At 42.0% G+C, this 21870-nt stretch overlaps 1 protein-coding gene and 1 non-coding gene across 2 annotated transcripts in view; both read left to right on the top strand.

Annotated features, from left to right (window-relative positions):
* Myo1d (myosin ID) overlaps nucleotides 1-21870 on the top strand; it is a 297401-nt gene that overhangs the window by 132425 nt on the left and 143106 nt on the right. The window contains exons 15-16 of the mRNA XM_021176177.1: nucleotides 5519-5685; nucleotides 10953-11160. Of these exons, the coding sequence (XP_021031836.1) occupies nucleotides 5519-5685; nucleotides 10953-11160 (375 nt within the window). The remainder of the gene's footprint in view (nucleotides 1-5518; nucleotides 5686-10952; nucleotides 11161-21870) is intronic.
* Nucleotides 11449-11587, top strand: LOC115032683. Its single transcript, XR_003838312.1, has one exon. It is a non-coding gene; the product is annotated as a small nucleolar RNA SNORA48 (small nucleolar RNA).

Genomic DNA, 21870 nt, shown 5'->3' with positions numbered 1-21870 from the left:
GGATGGATCACAGGGCCCCCAATGGAGGAGCTAGAGAAAGTACCCAAGGAGCTAAAGGGGTCTGCAACCCTATAGGTGGAACAACAATATGAACTAACCTAGTACCCCCTGAGCTCGTGTCTCAAGCTGCATATGTAGCAGAAGATGGCCTAGTCGACTATCAGTGGAAAGAGAGGCCCATTGGTCATGCAAACTTTATATGCCTCAGTACAGGGGAACGTCAGGGCCAAAAAGTGGGAGTGAGTGGGTAGGGGAGTTGGGGGGAGGGTATGGGGGACTTTTGGGATAGAATTGGAAATGTAAATGAGGAAATACCTAATAAAAAATTCAAAAAAAACTTACTTATAACAAATGTCCAACAAGTAAACTAGGCCCTCTCTTTCCTTTTTTAACTTTTTAGAAATAAAGAATAACAAAGTGAAAAAAAATGCATTAACTTCTAGGTAATGCATGCACCATTCGGCGTACTTTTACAAATTACATTTTCCACATAAAACCTAGGGAGACAGGGTAAGAGAATGAGATCAGTATGAACTCCAGCAGTTTAGCCTTTATACAACACCAAGTTTGTCAAATTTAGGATTGCTTAGGCTGAGTCAGTCTTGATATTTATAAGTGAGAGAGGAGGTGGCATTTATAAGCTGAGACAGGGTGCTGATTAAATATAGAAAAAGTATTCCCACTAGATTCTTTATTCAGTCACTTACATCACGAGGCAGGAAGAAAGGGCTTCCCCACTTGTTGGTTGGTTGGTAGTGTCTCGTGGTGGTGTTTCTGCTTCCTGTGTGCTAGTGCTCAGTGCTGGTGTGATTCCACTTATCTGGTCAATAAGGTCTCAGGTGCGGCCTCAGATGGTTCCTTGTACCGATTGCTGAGTCCATGTCACTGCATGTATATGCAATTCAAAGTATTTTCTAATTCATCTCATAATTCAGACCTCTGAGTCATTCAGTAGTATGTTTCTTAATTCCCAAGCATGAAGGTTTTCATTGCTTTGAATATTTTGTATTCACATCTTTCTTTTTTATTATTAGATATTTTCTTCATTTACATTTCAAATGCTATCCCAAAAGTCCCCTATACCCTCTCCCCTCTCCCGCCCTGCTCCTCAACCCACCCACTCCTGCTTCCTGGCCCTGGCATTCCCCTGTACTGAGGCATATGATCTTCGCAAGAGCAAGGGCCTCTCCTCCCATCGGTGGCCGACTAAGCTCTCCTCTGCTACATATGCAACTAGAGGCACAGCTCTGGGGGGAGGAGGGAGTGGGATACTGGTTAGTTCATATTGCTGATCCTCCTATGGAATTGCAGACCCCTTAAGCTCCTTGGGTACTTTCTCTAGCTCCTTCATTAGAGGCCCTGTGTTCCATCCAATAGATGACTATGAGCATCCACTTCTGTATTTGCCAGGCACTGGCATAGCCTCACAAGAGATAGCTATATCAGGGTCCTGTCAGCAAAATCTTGCTGGCATATGCAATAGTGTCTGGGTTTGGTGGTTGTATATGGGATGGATCCCAGGGTGGGGCAGTCTCTGGATGGTCTTTCCTTCAGTCTCAGCTCCAAACTTTGTCTCTGTAACTCCTTCCATGGGTATTTTGTTCCCCATTCTAAGAAGGAACGAAGTATCCACCCTTTGATCTTCCTTCTTCTTGAGTATTCACATCTTTCTGTCGGTTGAGCCACTTGCCTGCTGGAGACATCCCTTCCTCCCTCCTCATTTTTATCTGTAAGTCTGCTTTGTGTAAATATTACAACTATGCAAACATGTGTTTTGACTAGTGTTTGTATGGCTTCTTTTTAGCTCTTGGAGATTTATTTCCTTATTTCACTGACTCTGTGTGTACATGAGAGAGAGAGAGAGAGAGAGAGAGAGAGAGAGAGAGAGAGAGAGAGAGAGAGAGAGAGAGAGAAGCACATGTCTGCAGAATACCCAGCAGAAGCAATGTAATGAAGAAAAGTTTATTTGGGCTCATTGTTTTTTGAAGATTCAGTCCATCTTGGTGGAAAAGGCCTGGTACTAAAGAGAGCCAGAGGCAGGGAGGGAAGATGAATGCTGATACTCAGGTCTCTATCTCCTGTTCCCCTTTTACTCTACCCAGATCCCCAGCCACTATGATGGTACTGTCACATTCCAGCCAGATCTTACCATAATGACTTGCAGAACTGTAATCCTTACCATTAATTCTTTGCAAAACTGCCCCTTCTGACACAGACGTGTACTACATCAGTTTCCTAGGTGGTTCTACATGTGGTCAATCTGACATCAAAGAGGAAATAATCACACTACATAATAACAGAGATAGCTCTATGCCGATTCTGTATAGTGTTACATCAGCACCAGAACATGCTGGTAGGCCTAAAACCACTTTGATACTTATTGTGCTTGGTGCTACTTGTCTAGGTTTATTCCCCAAGCAGTGAGAACTTCTATGCCAAAAGGCTCACCAAAGACCTTCACTAAATAGTGACCTCTCCTCCTTCCCCGTGGCACTAAGTCTTTCAAGGTTAATCAATACTCTGTGTGAAAACTATTACAAATTTTGCCAACTCTGGCTACTTTTAAAAGGTGGATTCTGCATAAACATTATAATAATATTCATCCTCTGCTTAAATATACAAAAATATTTCAAATATAAGTATTGATATTTCAGGATTGGCTAGCATACCAGTGTTTGTTTCTTTGTTTGTTTTTGAGACTGGGACTCAAAACCTAGTTTTGGCTGGTCTGGAACTCGCTATGGTAGACCAGGCTGCCTTCAAACTCAGAAAGATCTACCAGCCTCTGTTTCCTGAGTGCTGGGATTAAAGACATGGGCCAACAAGCCTGTAGTCAGTTATCTCTTGATGCATATGCCTTGATGCATAACAGATTACTCTGAAATATAGTGCTTAAGAGAACCCCAGCTTATCCCCATGATTGAATTATTCCCCATGATTCAATGAGCTGGCTGGGTAATTCTGCTGGGCTCAACAAGCAGAGGTTAGGATGTCAGGGATGGGCAGTCTAATGAGTGAATGACTATGGCCTGACTCTCTAATCATGGTTATCTTATTCATGTAGTGTTTGTCTTCTTTACATGCTAGAGAGGCAGTGTCTCTCTCTCATGGCGACCTCTTCCAATGTCCCTTAGTATCACTTCTGCTGTATTGTATTGGTAAAGCAAGTCACAAAGCCAGCCCAGATTCAGAGACTCCTACCTCTTAGTGTCTTATGCTACAAATATCATGGTCATGTCACTCTTCCATAGATGAACAAGACCAAAATAAAGACAGGCATGCTAGACAGAATAGTGGCCCTATCTGGTAGCACCAATCCTGATACCTACTAGGTAATGTGTAATTCATTTCCCTCTGACACTACTAGCCAAATTGTCATCTGGTCCAACAAGTTAAAGGGCAAAGTTGCTAATAAGATTGATGTTGATTTCAAATGCCATCTTCAAGTGAGGTCTCTGGAACCCACTTCCATATGACTTGGATACGATTTTTGAAGTTTTCTTAATTGTTCTTTACATTTAATAATTTGTTAGAATGATTCACAGAACTATAAATTCTATCCCTATAGTAACAGTTTTATTATGAAGGATACAAACAGCCAGATGAAAAGATAAATAAGCTGACAAAGGCTGGAAGTAGGGTCTGAGTACAGTGGCTTTCTGTCCCCAAGGAGTAAGAGGGTACCATTCACCCAATACATCAATACATCCTCCAAGCCCAAGTGTTGTGAGTTGTTAATCAGAGTTTTATTGTATAGGCGTGACCGATTAAATCATTGGCTGCATAATTTACTCTTCATGCCTTTTTTTATGCCATATTTACTTTGCTTGTTGTTATTTCATAGATTCCTTACTTAGGAATCCATGTAACTGTGTTACACAGAAAAGGTGAAATCAAGGTCTTACTAGCAGTCCTTAAAGTTAGCGATTATCCAAGGATATCTGGGTTCGTTCAGTATATAATCACTTAGCCCTTTGGTAGGGAAAGGGAGACAAGAGAGTCAGAAGCAGAAAGCTGACATGAGAAGACCCAGCCATTGCTGTATGAGAGATTGAGTCTCATTGTTGTAACAGAATAACTGACATAACAACTTGAAAGGAGGCAAAATGTATTTAGGTTCTTGGTTTTTCTTCCATTGTGACAAGAAGAGCATGATAGAGCAGAGCAGTTGATATCGTGGCAGCCAGGATGTGGCATGGGGCTATGGGTTGTCCCCTTCCCCTTTGTGCCAGCCAAACCTCCAGCCTCTAAGGTTGTGCTGCTCACATTTCCCTTTGTTAATCCTCTCTGAGTATTCTCAGAAATAGTGAAGAAGTGCACTTAACTAATCTAGATGCATCTCAGTCCAGTCAAGTTAACGATCACAATTTACCATCGCACCAGAAAAGATAAACAAGCTATCTCCAGGGTCCTTCTGAAGGTAATAACTCTATATCACCACGACTTTAACTGTTGAAACCCATCTGAGACTTCTAACCTCCACAGCTGTGAGATAATAAAATAATATTTTAAGCCACTAAATTTGTCATAATTTGCTGCATCAACAATAGGAAGCTAATGCAGTAGGATTTGCAAAGAAGGAAGAAAACAACTTTATTTTTATGGTGTGGGAGCATAATGAATATATAATTATAGCTTCTTTTTTAGGTATTGAAAACTTTTTTAAAGTATAAATCAGTTCACATTCTTCAAAACTCTCCTACTTCGTAAATCATTTGCTGCTCTTTGCCATCTCAAACCCTCCATGATGCCCAAAATTACCTAACATAACTATGGAGGACTCTATCTTAATTAGGTGCATCTGTGTGTCTGATGGATAATGGATTCGGAGAAGAGAAAGACAGTCACTATTCTTACAAGTAGGATATATTTGACCTCTTAAATTCATCCAGTGATAATTTATTCATTATCCTCAGTGTACCAGGATCTATGCCAAACATGGCTTTATATTTAACAGGAGTTGAGATCTAATGCCTAGTACAAAATGTAATTGACAGAGGGGAGAATTTTTGGTGGGGCTTTTTCATAGAATCTCTAATGCTGATTGATGGCTTTAAAATGTTTCTCTTACCCATAAAGATTCATGTCTTTCAGAAGCACAAACTAGTGCAACAAGGGCAAAGATATAATGATATAAGGGCAATGGCTGACACGCAGGGAGCCACTTCACGACTCCTAGGCCTGATCTTCTCCATCATACCATGTTTTCCATCACAGTTGATCTTTACCACAACTGCTGCATTCTCTTCTTTTGATTGATTTCTTCAGCTATTTGTAATCCTAATTTTTTGCTCCTTGGCTTTAACCCCTTTCTGTTGTTTCTGATGAGTCTTAAAGAGTAGAATATAAACCGCTTGATTCCATGAGAACCGCTCTGAATTGAGGAAGAACGCTTCATTTACAGGTGTGTGCCCCAGTGATCAGAGGTGCTGAGATTAGTGTGGCACAGTTGGCACTAATGACACACTGGCACCCTTGTCTGGGCCTGACTTCTGTCACTGCTTATGTATTCCTTTAGGAGCCATACTATGTGCGTTGCATCAAACCCAACGACAAGAAGTCCCCACAGATATTTGATGATGAGCGCTGCCGCCATCAGGTAGAATACCTGGGACTGCTGGAGAATGTGAGAGTGCGCCGGGCAGGGTTTGCCTTCCGCCAGACCTACGAGAAGTTTCTTCACAGGTAAGGGTGGAGTACACAGCAGAACCCAACAGCACTCAGAATTACCATGAAACAGCAGCCCACATTAGGTCATCTGCAAGCATCTATTAAGTGAACAGAAAAGTCAAGGAAATTGCACATATGAGAAGTTATTCTCCAGAGTCCACATTGTCCCTGAGTTTGTAGCTTATAAGCCATGGAGGAAAATTCAGTCATTTCGATGGAAATGTGAGGAACATGGATTTGGAATCTTACCCAGGACTCTACTGTAATACTTCCTTCCCACTTGTTCCTGAGCCAGATGTTTCACTTCTTTGATCTTATTTCAGCATCTATAAAATGAATATTAAAACTTCACTGAGTGGTTATAGTGAGAATTAAGAAAAAGTTCAAGTCCCTGGAACATAACAGATATTCACTATTACTATGGCTGCTGTTACAGGAGCTGTGATCATTCTAAGTTAAACACCAAGGAAATTAGACTAACTGGTATGAATCTTGGATTTACCACTAGATGACTGGGATAAAGGACATACGGCACTTAGAGCAGCTCCTAGCTGGAGGAGTCACTGAGTGTGAAGTGCTGCTGCTGTTGATTCAGGGATGGTAATGAGTGACTCTTGGCAACTGGAAACAGGGAAATGTTTTCATTTTTATCAGTTTAATTATTTGAAATATCTATATTTAAACATTTTCAACATTCTGGACTATAGATCTCTCTCTCACACACACAAAGTGAGTAGATAAATATATGGGACTTAAACCAGGGGTTGGAAAGGTGGTTAAGTGCACTTGCTGTTCTCGTGGTGTGTGACCTTCATGGGTGTGATGGTTTGAGTAAGCACGGCCCCCATAGGCTTGTATGTTGGCAGGCTTAGGAAGTGGTGCTACTTGGAAGGATTAGGAGGAGGAGGTGGAGCCTTGCTGGGATAGGTGTGGCCTTATTGGGGGTAGGCGTGGCCTTGTTGGAGGAAGTTTGTCACTCAGGATAGTGGTCTTTGAGGTTTCAAAAATCCATGCCAGGCCCAGGGTCTATCTTTCCTCCTACTGCCTGTGGATCCGGATATAGAACTCACAGCTACTTCTCCAGCACTGTGTCTGCTTATGTAAAAATCCCAATTAATGGTTTCTTTTATAAGAGTGGCTGTGGTCATGGTGTCTCCTCACATTATAACTTCCTATAACTTCAGCTCTACAGATCCAGCACCCTTTTTAGGCCTCCTTGGGCAGCTGAGCACACACAGGCCCACATAACTACAAAACATAAAAACAAATGTTAAAACTTAAACCAGAAATTTCTAACGTTTAAGGTCAGAGGAGCCTCTAAAGAGATAACACTTCCAGAGAGAACCCAGGTATACAAAGGTTAGAAGAGAGAAGATCAGACAGAGGGAGCAGCCAGCAGAAAGAGTGTGGCACTTTAGGAATCACGTGATCAGTATTGTTTAAAGATGCTGAGTATCTGGCATGGTGTGAAATAGCAGAGAAATAGGCAGAGCCTGACTTGTGTTGAACTTTGTAACTAGACCAAAGCATTGAAATGTTGAAATTAGTGAGTTTTAAGCATTGAATAATATGTTCTATAGATGTCTTCATGTCACCATGGTGACCATGTGCCCCCCCCCCCCCCCCCACACACACACACATGAACATACATACCCATGGGGTTGGGAGGAGAGATAAAAGACCTTAGCAACTTGTAAGACATATGAACACACAGACTCACAGCCTCTATAACTCTCTCTCACACACACACACACACACACACACCCCCCCCCACACACACACACAAAAAGGAAACATTTAGAGATTCTACTCCTGCAGGAATCTAGAAAGGTAACTTGCAAATGGTGTCTTCAGCAGTGTGTTACCGTGGACATGTGGGCAGTGGACACATTCGGGATGCATTTGGAGCTAGATGGCAAGGCTGGCTTGAACACAAATGGCCTGTGATGAGTCAGGAATAGAACAGAATGAAAAGTGATGGGTAGATTTTTGGTTTGAGCATCTGGGTAAACACTACACTGAATAAAAGAAGGTTGAGGTGGCCAGAGAGTTGTCTCAGTTAGTAAAGCGCTTCCCACAGACACATGCAGAACTGAGAACAGAGTCCTAGCACCCACATAAAAAAACAGGTCCATGCCTGTAATCCTAGTGTGAGAGAGATGGAAATAGGAGCACACCAGGGTTCGCTGACCAGCCAGTCTGTCCAAACCAGTGAGAGACTGTGTCTCCAAAAAATAAGGTGGGAAGAAGAAACAAAAAGGTAGAGTGATTGCAGAAGACACTTAATGGCTGGTGCCCACACATACCTGCACAACACGTACATGTGCACCCTCACACACTCATACATGAACATGTACCCCTGCGTAACCACAAGGAAACAAGTTCGAAGAGGAAAGCACAGAACCAGACAATGATAGTCATCAAGATTATTTCTTTGGGCTGGGCAAAAAGTTGGTAATGTGTTTGCAAGAGGGCCTGAGTTTGTTCCCCAGAAGCACATCAAAAAGCCACGTGTGGTAGAGCATACCTGTAATTCCAGTGCTGGAAAGGCACAGACAAGCAGACTCTCAGGGCTCACTGGCCTGCCGGCCTCACATGTGTGGCAAGTTCCAAGCAAGAAATAAACCTGTGTCAGATCAAAGTAAACAATACTGCTGAGGAATCACACCCAAGATCGTCCTCTGGCCTCTACACACAGGTACACGTATGTGCCCTCACACTTCCATACACGTGTCTGCACACATGAACACACAGGTTATTCTCTTGCCTTCTAAACATCTAAGTGGAAACATTGGGTTCTTGGGCATGCATGCTTCTGGGAGGAAGCTAGGCTGCAGATAAGAGAGATTGGAGTCTTTAGGATGCAGATATAAGCCCAGGAGTGGGTAGAGATGAAGAGGTCTGGAGTGTGTGGTCTAACAGTAAGGAACCAACAAGAGAAGAGAAGGAATGACCCCTGAGACAGAAGGAAAACTAGACAGGGGTGGTGTCACAGAACCCCACAAGGTGATGGCATTCCAGAAAGAAATTTATGCCATCATATAAAATGCTGTTACACAACCACTCAGAAGTCAGAAGCTCAGCAGTAAGATTTATCAACACAAGAGTCATAGCAAGTGAGGCCAGAGACTGGTTTGAGCAGGATAGGAAAGGAAGTGGAGTTTGTAACTGTAATAGCTCAGGAGAGTTTGCTATACCATGGGAACAGAGAAAAGTGAACACAGCCCCTGCAGAAGGGCGGCAAGACAGGATAGAATCCCAAACTCGAGTGGAAGCTATGTCAGCCTGAGATGGGAGCAGAGGCGTTTTTGCCAGTGACCGTGGGGTGCAGTCAGAAGATATGGCATGTCAGATGCAGGAAGTCTTGACGCTTCACTGGTAGCACGATGCAGTTGTTCCTGTCTGTTTCTGCTTTCTCAGTGCCATGTGAGACAGGATCCTGAATAGGAGTGAGCACCTGAGGAGAGCAGAGGGGACACGAGAAAGAACACTACTTTGGAGCACTGGGTCCCAAGCCTCCTAAGGCTGCAACCCTGTAATTCATGTTGTGGTGACTTGACAGTGGTACGGCATCAAATTAAAAAGCTTATACGCAGCAAAGAAAAAAACAGAGAAGAGATAACTTAGAGAGTGAATGTCTACTAATTATTATCAGACAGATTGATATCCCGAACATATTTTAAAACAAAGCCATCAAAAATTGCGAAATAAAATCACTTCCTCCCACCCCAGCATGATTGCTTTCCCCAAGAAAGCCATCTACAAATAGTGTGAGGATGCAGGACGAGAAGGAACAAGTACACACCGAGGTGGGATATGAATTAGTACCGACATCAGGGGGACCTGCATGGAGTGTTCTCAAGGAACATGGTCCAGCTACGTAGTTCCTGTGTGTACACTCTGAGAATCAGAAACGTTCGCAGGAAACATGTTAGGGAATCAGCCCAGGCGCCCACCAAGAGGTGGATGCATCCAGAACATGGATAGATACAGTTCATATTCAGAACATGGATAGATACAGTTCATATTCAGAACATGGATAGATATAGTTCATATTCAGAACATGGATAGATACAGTTCATATTTAGAACATGGATAGATTCAGTTCATATTCAGAACATGGATAGATACAGTTCATTTTCAGGAAGTTGGATGAAACTGTAGATGATTATGTTGAATGAAATAACCCAGACTTGAAAAGAGAAGTGTTTCTGTTTCCTCCCAAGAGTCTGCGGACTCTTGGGAGAAGGTATGAAAGCAGAAAGAAAACTAGGAGAAGGAAGGCAGTGGGGTTGATCAAAGTCTACTGTACTCCATATAAAAGAGTCTCAGTGAACCCTGTTGTTTTATTCAACTAATATGTACTCATTCGACTGTTTTAAATAAGAAAAGCATGTGACTACCAGGAGGAAGCACCAGCCAAACACTCTGTAACCTGAATGATGTGAAGAGAATCTCTGTAAAGTTCAGATTCAGTATCAGCGAACCATGGCTTAATTTAGCTGCACATTAGTGCTGCATAGAGTATGGAGACATCACTGTGCAGGCAGGGTTTTTAGATGCTCTCCCTCCTGCCATGGACTCATACCATGTGTGACTCCCTAAAATGTCCGCAGATGCTCACGACTGCTTGCAGCAAAACAGACTGTGATAGAAGTGGTGGAATGTCACTTTGAGGTTGTGATGTGTGACTTCTGTCTTACACTTGCAAAAAAGCTGTGGCTTAAGGAGTGGCTTTGTGACAGACTCAAATAGCAAGGAGCTGTTTAGCTGTAGAATGCAATTCATTCTCATGGGTTGACCTAACACTGCTTAATTTTCTCCTAGGTTTAAGAGTTTATCCAAAGATCTATTTGATTCCTTTGAAGAGAGTCCTTTATTCATGAGCATTGTCAGTTCTGTTCTTCCTCACTGTGCTAATTAGACCTCCAGAGCAGTGTTGAGAACCCATGATGACACCCATCCACCCTGTGACACCCATCCTCATCTTGTGTCTCTAAAGAGAATGCTTCCTAGGTCACCTGCTTACAGATGATATTTGCTATACATTTTTGGCAAGTAGCCTTCCAAAGATTAAGGAAGGTCTAATATTTAGCCACAGTTTAGTAAGAATTATTATCATGAAGGAGTGTTTTAGTGAAGAGATTTTTTTTCATCTTATCAGGCTGATGAAATTCACATCTCATAACAGTTGGCTAAACTTTTGTTGAGAAGATTTTCTGTTGGATGACACTACGTTTTTTTCCATTCTTTGATTTGTGCTGTCTTCTTTCCTCACTTAGGTACAAGATGATCTCTGAGTTCACCTGGCCTAACCACGACCTTCCTTCAGACAAAGAGGCTGTCAAGAAACTCATAGAGCGATGTGGCTTTCAGGATGACGTAGCTTATGGGAAGACCAAAATTTTCATTCGAACACCCCGTACACTGTTCACCCTGGAAGAACTTCGTGCCCAGATGCTCGTCAGGGTTGTCCTCTTCCTACAAAAGGTAACTTCATGTTTTATAGGCAAGAAGGTCAAAACTTCACTAAATGTTTTTTTTTTATTCAAGAAATGTGATACCGCTTATGGTATAGTGTGCAAGTCTTTGAGCACTTCACCTTTTTCTCCCTTCCCACATGCAAAACTTATTTGGATGTGCCACTCCAAAACTTGAAAGCTATTTTTGTCCTCTGATGTTTAAAGTTAAGGATCCTGTTGGCCTACTTTTGCAGTTCAACATTTTTTTCCTCAGTTTAAATGCTTAAAGGCCTTTTTTAAAAAAATCTTCTATTTCACTCCCTGGCAGTGGACAAAGAGACACCTTGGTGGTGGTAGCGTTCTTAGTCAAGGGCGGGGCAGATGGCAGTCCTTTGCTCATTCTAGCTTGATGCCTGTCTTAGAGGCCAAAGCTTTTTCATGCCTAGGGCACATGAAAATCATATATTTCAAAAATTGTACCAATATGTTTGTAACTGTCCCATAAGTAATCCTTCCCCCACCACTACCTCCGAGGAGGATGCTGAGTCCACACTCATTGGCTGATCTGCTCCAGGCTGCCTTCTCATTGCATGCATGTGTTTGTTCTTCTTATCCCCATGCCTTTTCATCAAAACTTCCACAATAATAAAGAAATGGTATATATGTGAACAAGGCCTAGTGGCTCACACTTGGGATCCCAGCACTCAGGAAACTGAGGCAAGAGGATCACCATGTTTGAAACAAGCCTAAACTACATGATCAGTCTGAGCCACAGAGAAAGTCCTTGTCTCAAACATAAGAGTGTGTGTGTGCGCATACTTCTGTGAAGAAGTTCGGGGCCATAGCTTGTATATAATTGGTATGGCCAGGTTCCTATTCAGAGCAACTACCAATTGTACAGCCACTACCTACTTGTTATCTGCATGAGAGTGACTGTGTACCCAGATTCCTACCAGTATGATCTTGCTCCCTACATTTTATCAGACTGATGAGTACAATGATAAATATTTCAGAGTTATTTTAGGTTCTATTTACCTGGTTACTGTTGAACTTGAACATTTCAATAATTGATTGTTTGGGGAGGGGAATTACTGCAAATTGCCTATTTATATTTCTTGGTAATATTTTTATTCTTTGAAAATTTCATGCAATGCATTTTCAGCACACACACACATATACACACATGTACACAGACACACACACCATATTCAATCATCATCAACTTCTCTCCTTACCTCCCTTCCTACCCCCACAACCTTGCCTTTGAACTGTGAGGACTGTTTTTCTTCTTTTTCATACCTATCAGGCCCAGTTTGTGTGTGGCCTAGGGAGTCTTAACCTATACTGATATGTGGTCAGTCTATCAGGCCATATCACTGAAGGAACCATCTCTCCTCCCAGCTGCTATCAAAGGCTATTAGCTCCTCAGCAAGTGGTAGGATTGCACATCTACCTTCCTTAGTGCTGAAATTATGTTTGGGTATAGCTTGCAAAGGTCTTCCACGTGCCGTCATATATATTACGTTCATATGTACATTTATCCTGTTGGATCTGGAACACATTGTTTCTTTGATATTATCAACAACCTCTGGTTCTCACAATCTTTTGGCCACCTCTTCTACAAAGATTCCTGAGCCTTGGAGGGAGTGGTGTGATATAAATGTCTGACTTAGAGATAAGCATTCTGCAGCCTTTATTTTTACATGTTAGTCAGTTAGGGGCCTCAGCACTAGTTTCATCTACTGCAAGGAGTTTCTCTGATGAGAACTGAGATACTCTAAAGATATAGCAGTAAGTCATTAGAAATCAATTTAATACTCTTGTCTATTTAGCAGATTCATAGTATTGGGTTTTCCCCTAGGGACTATGACCTATCTATCCACAGGTTGTTGGTCCCTGTAGTAGTGCCAGCTATGGGCTCCATCTCATAGAGCAGGCCTTTGATCCAATCAGAAAGTTGTTGATTATTCCTGTAACAGTCATGACTATTACACCAGTGCGCCTCTGTTGTCAGGCCAGGCTCACAGGGTTCGTGCTTGGTGAGACTGATGCTTGCTCTTGTCCTCTGGCATCGTGCATAGTGCTTCCAGGACTGTGACACCAGCCTGTAGAAATGGAGCTTCCAAGGTAGTGCCAGCTTGATGTCCCCATGTCCTGGGACTCAAGAATGTAGTGTCTTCAGCAGGAGGGTCTTACTGGTAAGTTCCGGGGGATAGCAGGAGCACTGGCAATGGCCTGTAATGCTTGGGGGGTCTGTGTGACCCCAACAGCCAGCTCTGAAAGAGTCAACCTATTCCTGGTCCTGAGGGTTTTATTTGCTAGCATCAAGTATGTTTGGGGCATTATCTCCCTATTGTGGGGGTAATTCCAATAAACTACTTCATATATGTATAATTATACATTTTATGAAGCTTCTATTGTTTTAGGTCTTTTGTTCATTTTTCTTCAAGTTGGTGTCTTCTTGATAATAAGTAAGAATTCCTTGAATCCAGTTCTTAACATTGCCTTATATCCACTTTTGACATTATAAATATAGTCTCCTACTTTATTTTATAGACATTAAAGTGAAATGTATCTATATAATATGCTTTGTTGAACACAGAGTCTTTAATTTTATACTTTTACATATCATGCTTTATACTCTAGGCTTTTGAATTTCATTTGAGAAGAATTCCCTTGTCACAAAAACATTATGTCTTCTTTCAAGAATTGGATAACTTTCTCTCTTACATTTAGGTCTTTAATTCTTTTGTAATACATCTATTAAATGGTTTCACATAGGAGTGCAATTTGTTTTTCTTTCATATGGTTGGCCCATCTTCTTCTTGTGAGGCAAGCTTATCAGAGTCCACCACAAAAACACTCTGGAAGACAAAAAGCAAGTCTTTATTGCCAGCTGAGGGCTGCATGGAGAACTTGTCCAGATCACGCAGCCCCCTGCCTTACAGCCTTTGGTCTTTTCTGCAGTGAACGGCATCCTGGTTGTCACACTTCCATTAGTAAGAAGCAGAACAACTCAAAAGCTAGAAGGCAAGGCTAATACATTTAGAGTCTTTCCTGGAGCTATGGGCCAGGTCTTTGATGGACTAAGTGATTGTTCCTAGGTTGGCAGGTGTTAGGACCTGCGTGCTGGGTTTCAAGGTCAGGATGGTTCCTCTAACATGGCATCTGTTATACTAAGGTCTTGGCCTGATACATTCTCACACTATCTCCTGCATATTCTATTCATTTTCCTTTGATTTTTTTGGAGCTACTTATAACTCCTGTTGAATATACTGTTTTCCCTGGTGCTTGGTTCTGTTCTAGTTTTTGTATTTGTCTTTCTTTATATTAATGCCACATAGCTTTTACCACAGTATGTCTTAGTACCCAGCTTCTTAAGTTGTGAGTTATAACCCGGATGTGACTAAGTAACTGAGTGTGGGGGTGCAAAACCTTGTGGATCTTTTGTCCTGGGCTACACAGAGAAACTTTGTCTTAAAAAACAAAAACAACAAAAAATGATAAATGAACTTTGGCTCTTACGTGTATTTCATTAGTATGCTAATTTCCTTCCATCTTTAATAAATGACAAAATATATGTATCCCAGAGTGTTGTTTTAAAATAAATTTCTTTGTTGTTTGTTATTATTAAACGTTTGAGTGTGTGTGTGTGTGTGTGTGTGTGTGTGTGTGTGTGTATGTGTGTAGCTTTCTCAGGTGAATAAGGTTTACAGTAGGGAGCATTGAAGGAGCCCTGCCTTGATGTACTGTAGGATAAACCTACCTTCTATGCTTTTCTTTACTGAGATAGATTGGTCTATACCTCTATCCTGCAATAAACATTTTAATGTGTGTAATAGGTTCATTAAACATAACAGTAATCTTTATTAGGATTGCATTGAATTTACAGACTCTCTTAAAATGTTTAACATTTGTGCAGTGTTAAGTGATCTATTATGAGTACAAAATAGGTTTATTAAATAAATCTTCATTGGTCTTTAAACCAAAAGAGGACTTAGGATTCATGATTAATTCATATATACTTTACTATTTTCATGCTAATGGATTTATTATATTTTCTACATAGTAATGTTGGTTCAGAGAATAATATTGTCTTATGTTGGGTTTTCTGCATCAAGAATGAAATATTTCTTTTTTCTTTTCTTTCTTTCTTTTTTTTTTTTTTTTGAGACTGGGTTTCTCTGTATAGTCCTGGCTATCCTGGAACTCACTTTGTAGACCAGGCTGGCCTCGAACTCAGAAATCCTCCTGCCTCTGCCTCCCAAGTGCTGGGATTAAAGGTGTGCACCACCACGCCCGGCTGTAAAATAACTTTTAAACTAGACTACAAAATTCTGTTTAATCTCAAACAGTTTCTTTGTTCTAATTGCATTTTGAGTATTGCCTTTGCCCACTTCTGTCCTCCTTCTTATGAGTGACTATGACTTTGAGTCTTTATTTTCTGAAACACTGAACTATTTTCATGCACCTATCACAGATCCTCGAGTTCTTCCCCCTTGCTCCTCGGTGCTCATGTTTGAGGGAGCTTCATGGTGGTGATGGACTGACCGGTTGATTGGTTTTCTTGGTTAGTGTCTTTGAAGCAGGATCTGGCTATGTAGCTCAGGCTTGAGTTCATCATGGTCATCCCGCTTCTGCCTTCCTAGTTCTGGGGAAAGTGTGTGCCCGTGCCCAGCTGTCTGTTGTGATTCTGTTGTTAATTTTTGTTGTCTTCTTTTAGACCTGATACTGTATTTGATCTGTCCTTTGAAACAATCTAACCATCACTGAAGTTAGTCTGTTCAGGTTCACTTCCTTAGGAAGACATCTGGAAGGGACATTTGTGTGAGCATGACTCAACAATTGTGTTGAGGCTGTGTGTTTCCTTTTGTTTGTTGTTATGCTTGCCTTTACTGGAGACAGGTTTAGTATGTAGGCCAAGCTAACTTGATACTCAGGTTCACAGATATTAGGACTGTAGGCATGTGTCACCTTGGCAGTTAGCTTACTCTTGATCTTTATGATGACCTGTGAATTTTTAATTATCTGTTTTAGATTCAGTTTTGATAATTTTTTTCCTTAGAAAATCACCCAGGTTCTTAAATTTCATTAAGTAGACTAGAACCCGTTTTTCTTCAGATTCTTCACTCTCTGTCTGCAGTCAGCTCCTTCTTATGCTCACTGTGTTCTCTCCTCGGCTTTAGTGATACATTTGATTGTTGGCCCCAAGATCCATGTTTCCAATTTACTTATTCTGTAATTTTATCTTATCAAGTCTTTTTAACCTGAAACAGAAGTGAAAGTGTCTTACTCCAATTTCTTTCCCATGTGTTAATGACAAACTATGAAAGTTGTTCTGGGATCTGCTTTTCCTCTACACAAGACTAGCTATGACGTGTGTGTGTGTGTGTGTGTGTGTGTGTGTGTGTGTGTGTGTGTGTGTGTGTTGGATTCCTTCTGTTCCCAGTAGTTGATTTCGTTTTTTGGGTTTTGGTTTTAGTTTATTTATTTGTTTGTTTTTAAGATAATCACTTTAGCATAGAAGCACATACCTGTGATCTCAGTATTTGGAAGACAGAGGCAGGAGGATCACAAGTTTGAGGCAAGCCTGGGCTATGTAATGAGTTTCAGATAAACTTAAGCTATATAGGAAGACTCTGTGTCAAAAATCAAGCCCTGGGGATGTAGCTCAGTGCTGACCTAATCTGTACAAGGCCCTGGTTTCAACCTCTAGTGCACACACACAGAAATGTGGGGGCCAGTGAGATGGCTCGTGATAATGAGCTTGACTACCCGAGTTCAATCCAGGGGACGGAAGAAGAGAACACCATGGGTCATCCTCTGACTCCACTCACACCCACGGTGTGTGCATCCACACACACATGCACACAGACACAACAGAATAAGTAAACAGAACGTAATCATTTTCTATTTCTAAATCTTCCCAGGCAGTACATACTTCATGTGAATGCTATTTCACTTTCCAGTTTTGTGAGCTTTTACTTCTGTCATTGCTCAAGATCACAGTAGGAATTTAGTGGCATTTATCATCCCATAAATTTATTTTAAGATTTATTTACTTTTATGGGTACTGGTGTGTTACTGTCTGTCTGTCTGTGTAAGAGTGTTGGATTCCCTGGAACTGGAGTTGCAGGCAGTTGTGAGCTGCCATGTGGGTGCTGGGAATTGAACCTGGGTCCTTTGGAAGAGCAGCCAGTGGTCTTAACCACTGAGCCATCTCTTCAGCCCCATACTGTAAATTCATAATTGTTGTCATCATCTGATACTTGGTCTTTTGCCATCTCCAGCTGGCTGGAGCCTGTGTCTTCACAGATGATTAGGGACAGCCTGGGCTTGCTGAGAGTGGGGCATAGTACTGTCCATCAAAGCACAGTCAACATTCTGTGGCCATGGTTCCTTGCAACCTGTCATGTACTCTGCTCTCAGTTTAGAATGTTGTTCAAGTATATTTTTAAAACTTGCTATAATGTATTACTTATAAGTGTTTTTATAAAGTAGCTTTTCGTTTTTTAAAATAACACTTCAAAGATAGCTAGGTAGCCGGTGTATCACAAGGACTGCCCTTGCTGGTCTGTCTTGGTTAACAATTTAACTTTATCTTATTTGTTAACTTATTTATTTGTTAACGTTGGGCTGTGTATTGCATGCGTGCATGTGTTTGGGGAGGGATTATAATAAAGCCCCCATCACAAGAATGATCTTATGAAGAATTAAGGGTAGCTCATTAACAAAAAATGAGGATTGTGAATTCTGAAACTTGTGAATAAAATAGCTGTTGATTATAAGGGTTTGTGTACAGAATTGCACAAACTAATCACAAGACAGATTGTGGACAGGATCATTCTCCATCTAGGATTCTGTTGCTTCTGCAGCCCGTTTGCCCCCTCCTCTCAGGAGCTGTTTACTGTGACGCTTTGTCGAGTGAGGTAGGAAGGCCAGCGGTCTTTAAGGCTCCTCTATACAAAGCCCTCTTCTTTCTATTGAAATGCACCACATGCTTTGTTATTTCTCAGATTAAAGGCAAAATAACTATTTCTCAAAATTTACTTTTACCCTTAAAGAAACAAACCAAAGAGCTTCCTAACATGTACCTGGCTGATGGATGCTCCTCCAGGTACTCTATATGCTTCCTACATCTTTTAAGAACCTTGTAAACAAGTCTGTTTGGTAACTAAGGAACTAAAGTTCTAGTTAAGTAGATGGGTGAGGTCACACAGATGATGAATGCTGGAACTGGAATTTGAACCCAGGAACCTGCCTCCCCCACACACAAGGCGCTTGCTCAACAGTGCTATCATTCAGGGTGCCCTGTTGTGAGGAAAATCAGCTGTGACTCACACACTTGAAGGAGAGTTTGTAAAACCAGCCACAAAGGTGATGATGAGGAGGCTGGTGGAGTTGGCACAATTCCTTTGTCAAACCACCTTAGACATCCAGTAGTGTCTGAATCATTCACTGTAAAACATGGGGCTGGGGTATGTTCTTCATACAAGTGGAGGAAAAAGTTGATGTCGGAAGCATGAGTCAGCTCTTGACATGAAGAGTAATGCAACAATGGTCAGTGAGTGCTGTATTCTTCAGTTCTCCGGGAGAAGAGATCTGTGCTTGTTAAACTGTCTTGTGAGCCACCATTGGGATAGGAAAGGATGTGGATGCCAATTGACAGAGCATTGGCTGAATGACAGTGTTAGGATCTGAGACACCAGCACAACCCAAGCAGTCACAAGAGTACAACCCTAAGCCCTTTAAGAGCAGCTTGGACAGATCAGGCAGGCCCCCTCCCTACCCCCATGCCCCCACCCCCCGCACCCCCACTTGCTGTCAGCTTCATCCAGGCAGGAGGGCCGCCTTCTCCAGCAGTGTTCAGCTCCTAGCCGCTGGTGCAGGGCTCTAAGAGCAGCACTAGTTTCTCAGGTTTTGTTTCGACTCGGCTGGGGATGATGATGATGGTGATGATGATGATGATGGTGGTGATGATGGTGGTGATGATGGTGGTGATGATGATGAGTGTTTTTTCTGAAAATCCCTGAGATGGGTTAAGACTAAGTTAAGGGGTGAAGAGTCTGCAGATTGTTTGGCTCATTTTCTAAATATGAAACACAGAGCAATCAAACTAAACAAAGCTATAGTTACAAACTGTCAGACATGAATAGACGTCGTGTTTAGAACTAGAACCAGATATTCACCCAGTGGGAACCAGTGAAGGCTAGGCTGTCTCTGGATCACTCTGACCCTGTGAGCAATACTGACTCCAGTTTCTCCTTTCTTGGGTCCCCAGATAGGCATACCAACCAGAAACCAGAAAACAGGCTTATCTCTGGAGGTCCAGAGGGCTGAAAAACAGACCTAGGTGCTGCCGCTTTGGCTTTGGGGCTCAAGCATGTAGGCGTTTGGTTCCAGGCCAACATACCAAATATTGGGGGCTGAAAAACCAAAATAACCCAAGCAGTCACAAGAATCTAGAAAAGCAAGATCTTTATTTGAATTAGGCAGCAAAAGCTGTCAGCCAGGGACAACAGCACAGACTTGGGAATTGACTGTGCCTTCAAACGTTCATCTTAGTATTAAAGCAGATGCCAAAATTTTATTGTACTAAAGCCACTACTGATTTGTGAGGGCAGACTGGGGAGCTGAACTGTGACCCTGAAGAGAAACTGTACAATATTTGTAAAGGATGGAACCCCAAAGCAAGGGGAAGCAGGGCAGGCTGCAGCGTTTTCCAATCATCTTTTGATACAGTGGTTGAACAAGGAAGTAAACGTTGGTGACTGGGCCTTATCCTGGTCACCTGGTTTCAGGATCCTCAACTCAGCTTTTGCAGTCAGATCCCCTCCTGGACTTCTGACCAGGAATCCGGAATGATAAGGGAACAAAGGAGTGGGCAAGCTGCACATAGTCAATTTAAGTCAGACAGGCACTACATTCATGACTTGTGCGCCTTAGTTTAGATTATCTGCAGCTTCCCTCTTTACACTATGTACTGGTTAGCAGACTCACAGATCCACTGCTTGGCCTTGCCTGAGTGTTGAAAGAAGTACAGTGTCCCTTTGATCAGATAGTCGCTTCTAGCTATCTTTGTAGTACCTTTTTAATGAGTAATAAGCATGGATTTGTTCATTATTTCTGAATGGAGGTGTGAAACCAAGGAAGATCAGGTTTCACCCAGGTTTCAACTCATGCACACGAACACACACACACATACACACACACACTGTGTTAACACTCAGACCAGTAAGGTGAAGAGATTGTGATGCCCTGGGGTACATAGTCACTGCCAGAGGAGCTCAGTGAGGGCTCCAACCTAAGCCGAGGAAGAAAGGAAGGCTTTGCTGGAGAGAGTTACAGAAGTTTACCAAAATGTTAACTTTTTTTAGATCTATTTTTTACTTGAAAATGTGTTTCTACTAATAGAGTAAAAGAGGGATATGGAAAGGGAAGAATAAATCTTAAGGAAGGCAAGGGATACATGTGACAGCAAGAAGGACCAGCAAGAAGGGACAGGGGGATTAAGAAAGGACCTTGGGAGCCAGGCAGTGGTGGCGCACATCCTTAATCCCAGCACTCAAGAGGCAGAGACAGGTAGATCTCTGAGTTTGAGACCAGCCTGGTCTGCAGAGTGAGTTCCAGGACAGCCAGGACAGAGAAACCCTGTCTCCAATCAAAAAACAAACAAGAAAGGAGAGTGGCGCAGAGGTGAATAAGAACAAGTGAGAATAAAGTATATGTAATGATATGCAGCCTATTGCTTAATTTGGAGGGCATTGTTGGTTTGTTTAAGACAGGGATCTTGTATAGCCAAGACAGGCCTCAAACTCACTAGGTTCGTTCTGAGCCAATGATCTTTCTTCCTGAACCTCTAGGATGCTGGAGTTGCAGGCTTGCATTGTAACACCCAGGGAAGTCCATTATTTTGTCTGCTGTCTCTGTGACTTTTCTATTGCTGTGAAGAGACACCATGACCAAAACAACTTATAAAAGAAAGTGTTTAACTTAGTGACTTGTGATTCCAGCAGTCATGGAGCAGGGGAACAAAGAGGCAGGCAGGCAGGCATATTGCAGAAGCAGTGCCTGAGAGTTTATATCCTGATCCACAGGCATGAGACAAAGATGCAGAAGTGGGTATCTGAGTATGGTGTAAACTTTTGAAACCTTAAAGCCCACCCCCAGTGACACAATTCCTCCAGCAAGGCCATAGTTCTTCCTAAACAATTCGACCAACTAGGGACAAAGTATTCAAATATATGAGCCTGTAGAGGCCATTCTCATTCAAATTACCACAGTAATCTTTGTTGTTGTTGTTTTGTTTTGTTTTGTTTTGTTTTTTCGAGACAGGGTTTCTCTGTGTAGCCCTGGCTGTCCTGGAACTCACTCTGTAGACCAGGATGGTCTCCAACTCAGAGATCTGCCTGCCTCTACCTCCCAAGTGCTGGGATTAAAGGCATGTGCCACCACTGACCGGCACAGTAATCTTTAAATAAATAAATAAATAAATAATCTTTTTTTTTTTTTTTAAGTTTTTCGAGACAGGGTTTCTCTGTGTAGCCCTGGTTGTCCTGGAACTCACTTTGTAGACCTGGCTGGCCTCAAACTCAGAAATCCACCTGCCTCTGCCTCCCAAGTGCTGGGATTAAAGGTGTGCGCCACCACGCCCGGCAAATAATCTTTTTTTAAGAGAAGAAAAGATACATTTATAGTAAAGTAAGATCTTAATCAGTAGTATACCAACAGTTTATAC

This window comes from Mus caroli, chromosome 11 (assembly GCF_900094665.2).
Source record: "Mus caroli chromosome 11, CAROLI_EIJ_v1.1, whole genome shotgun sequence".
NCBI lineage: Eukaryota > Metazoa > Chordata > Mammalia > Rodentia > Muridae > Mus > Mus caroli.
Note: the sequence above shows the minus strand (reverse complement) of the source record. Positions and strands in the feature narration are given on the sequence as shown.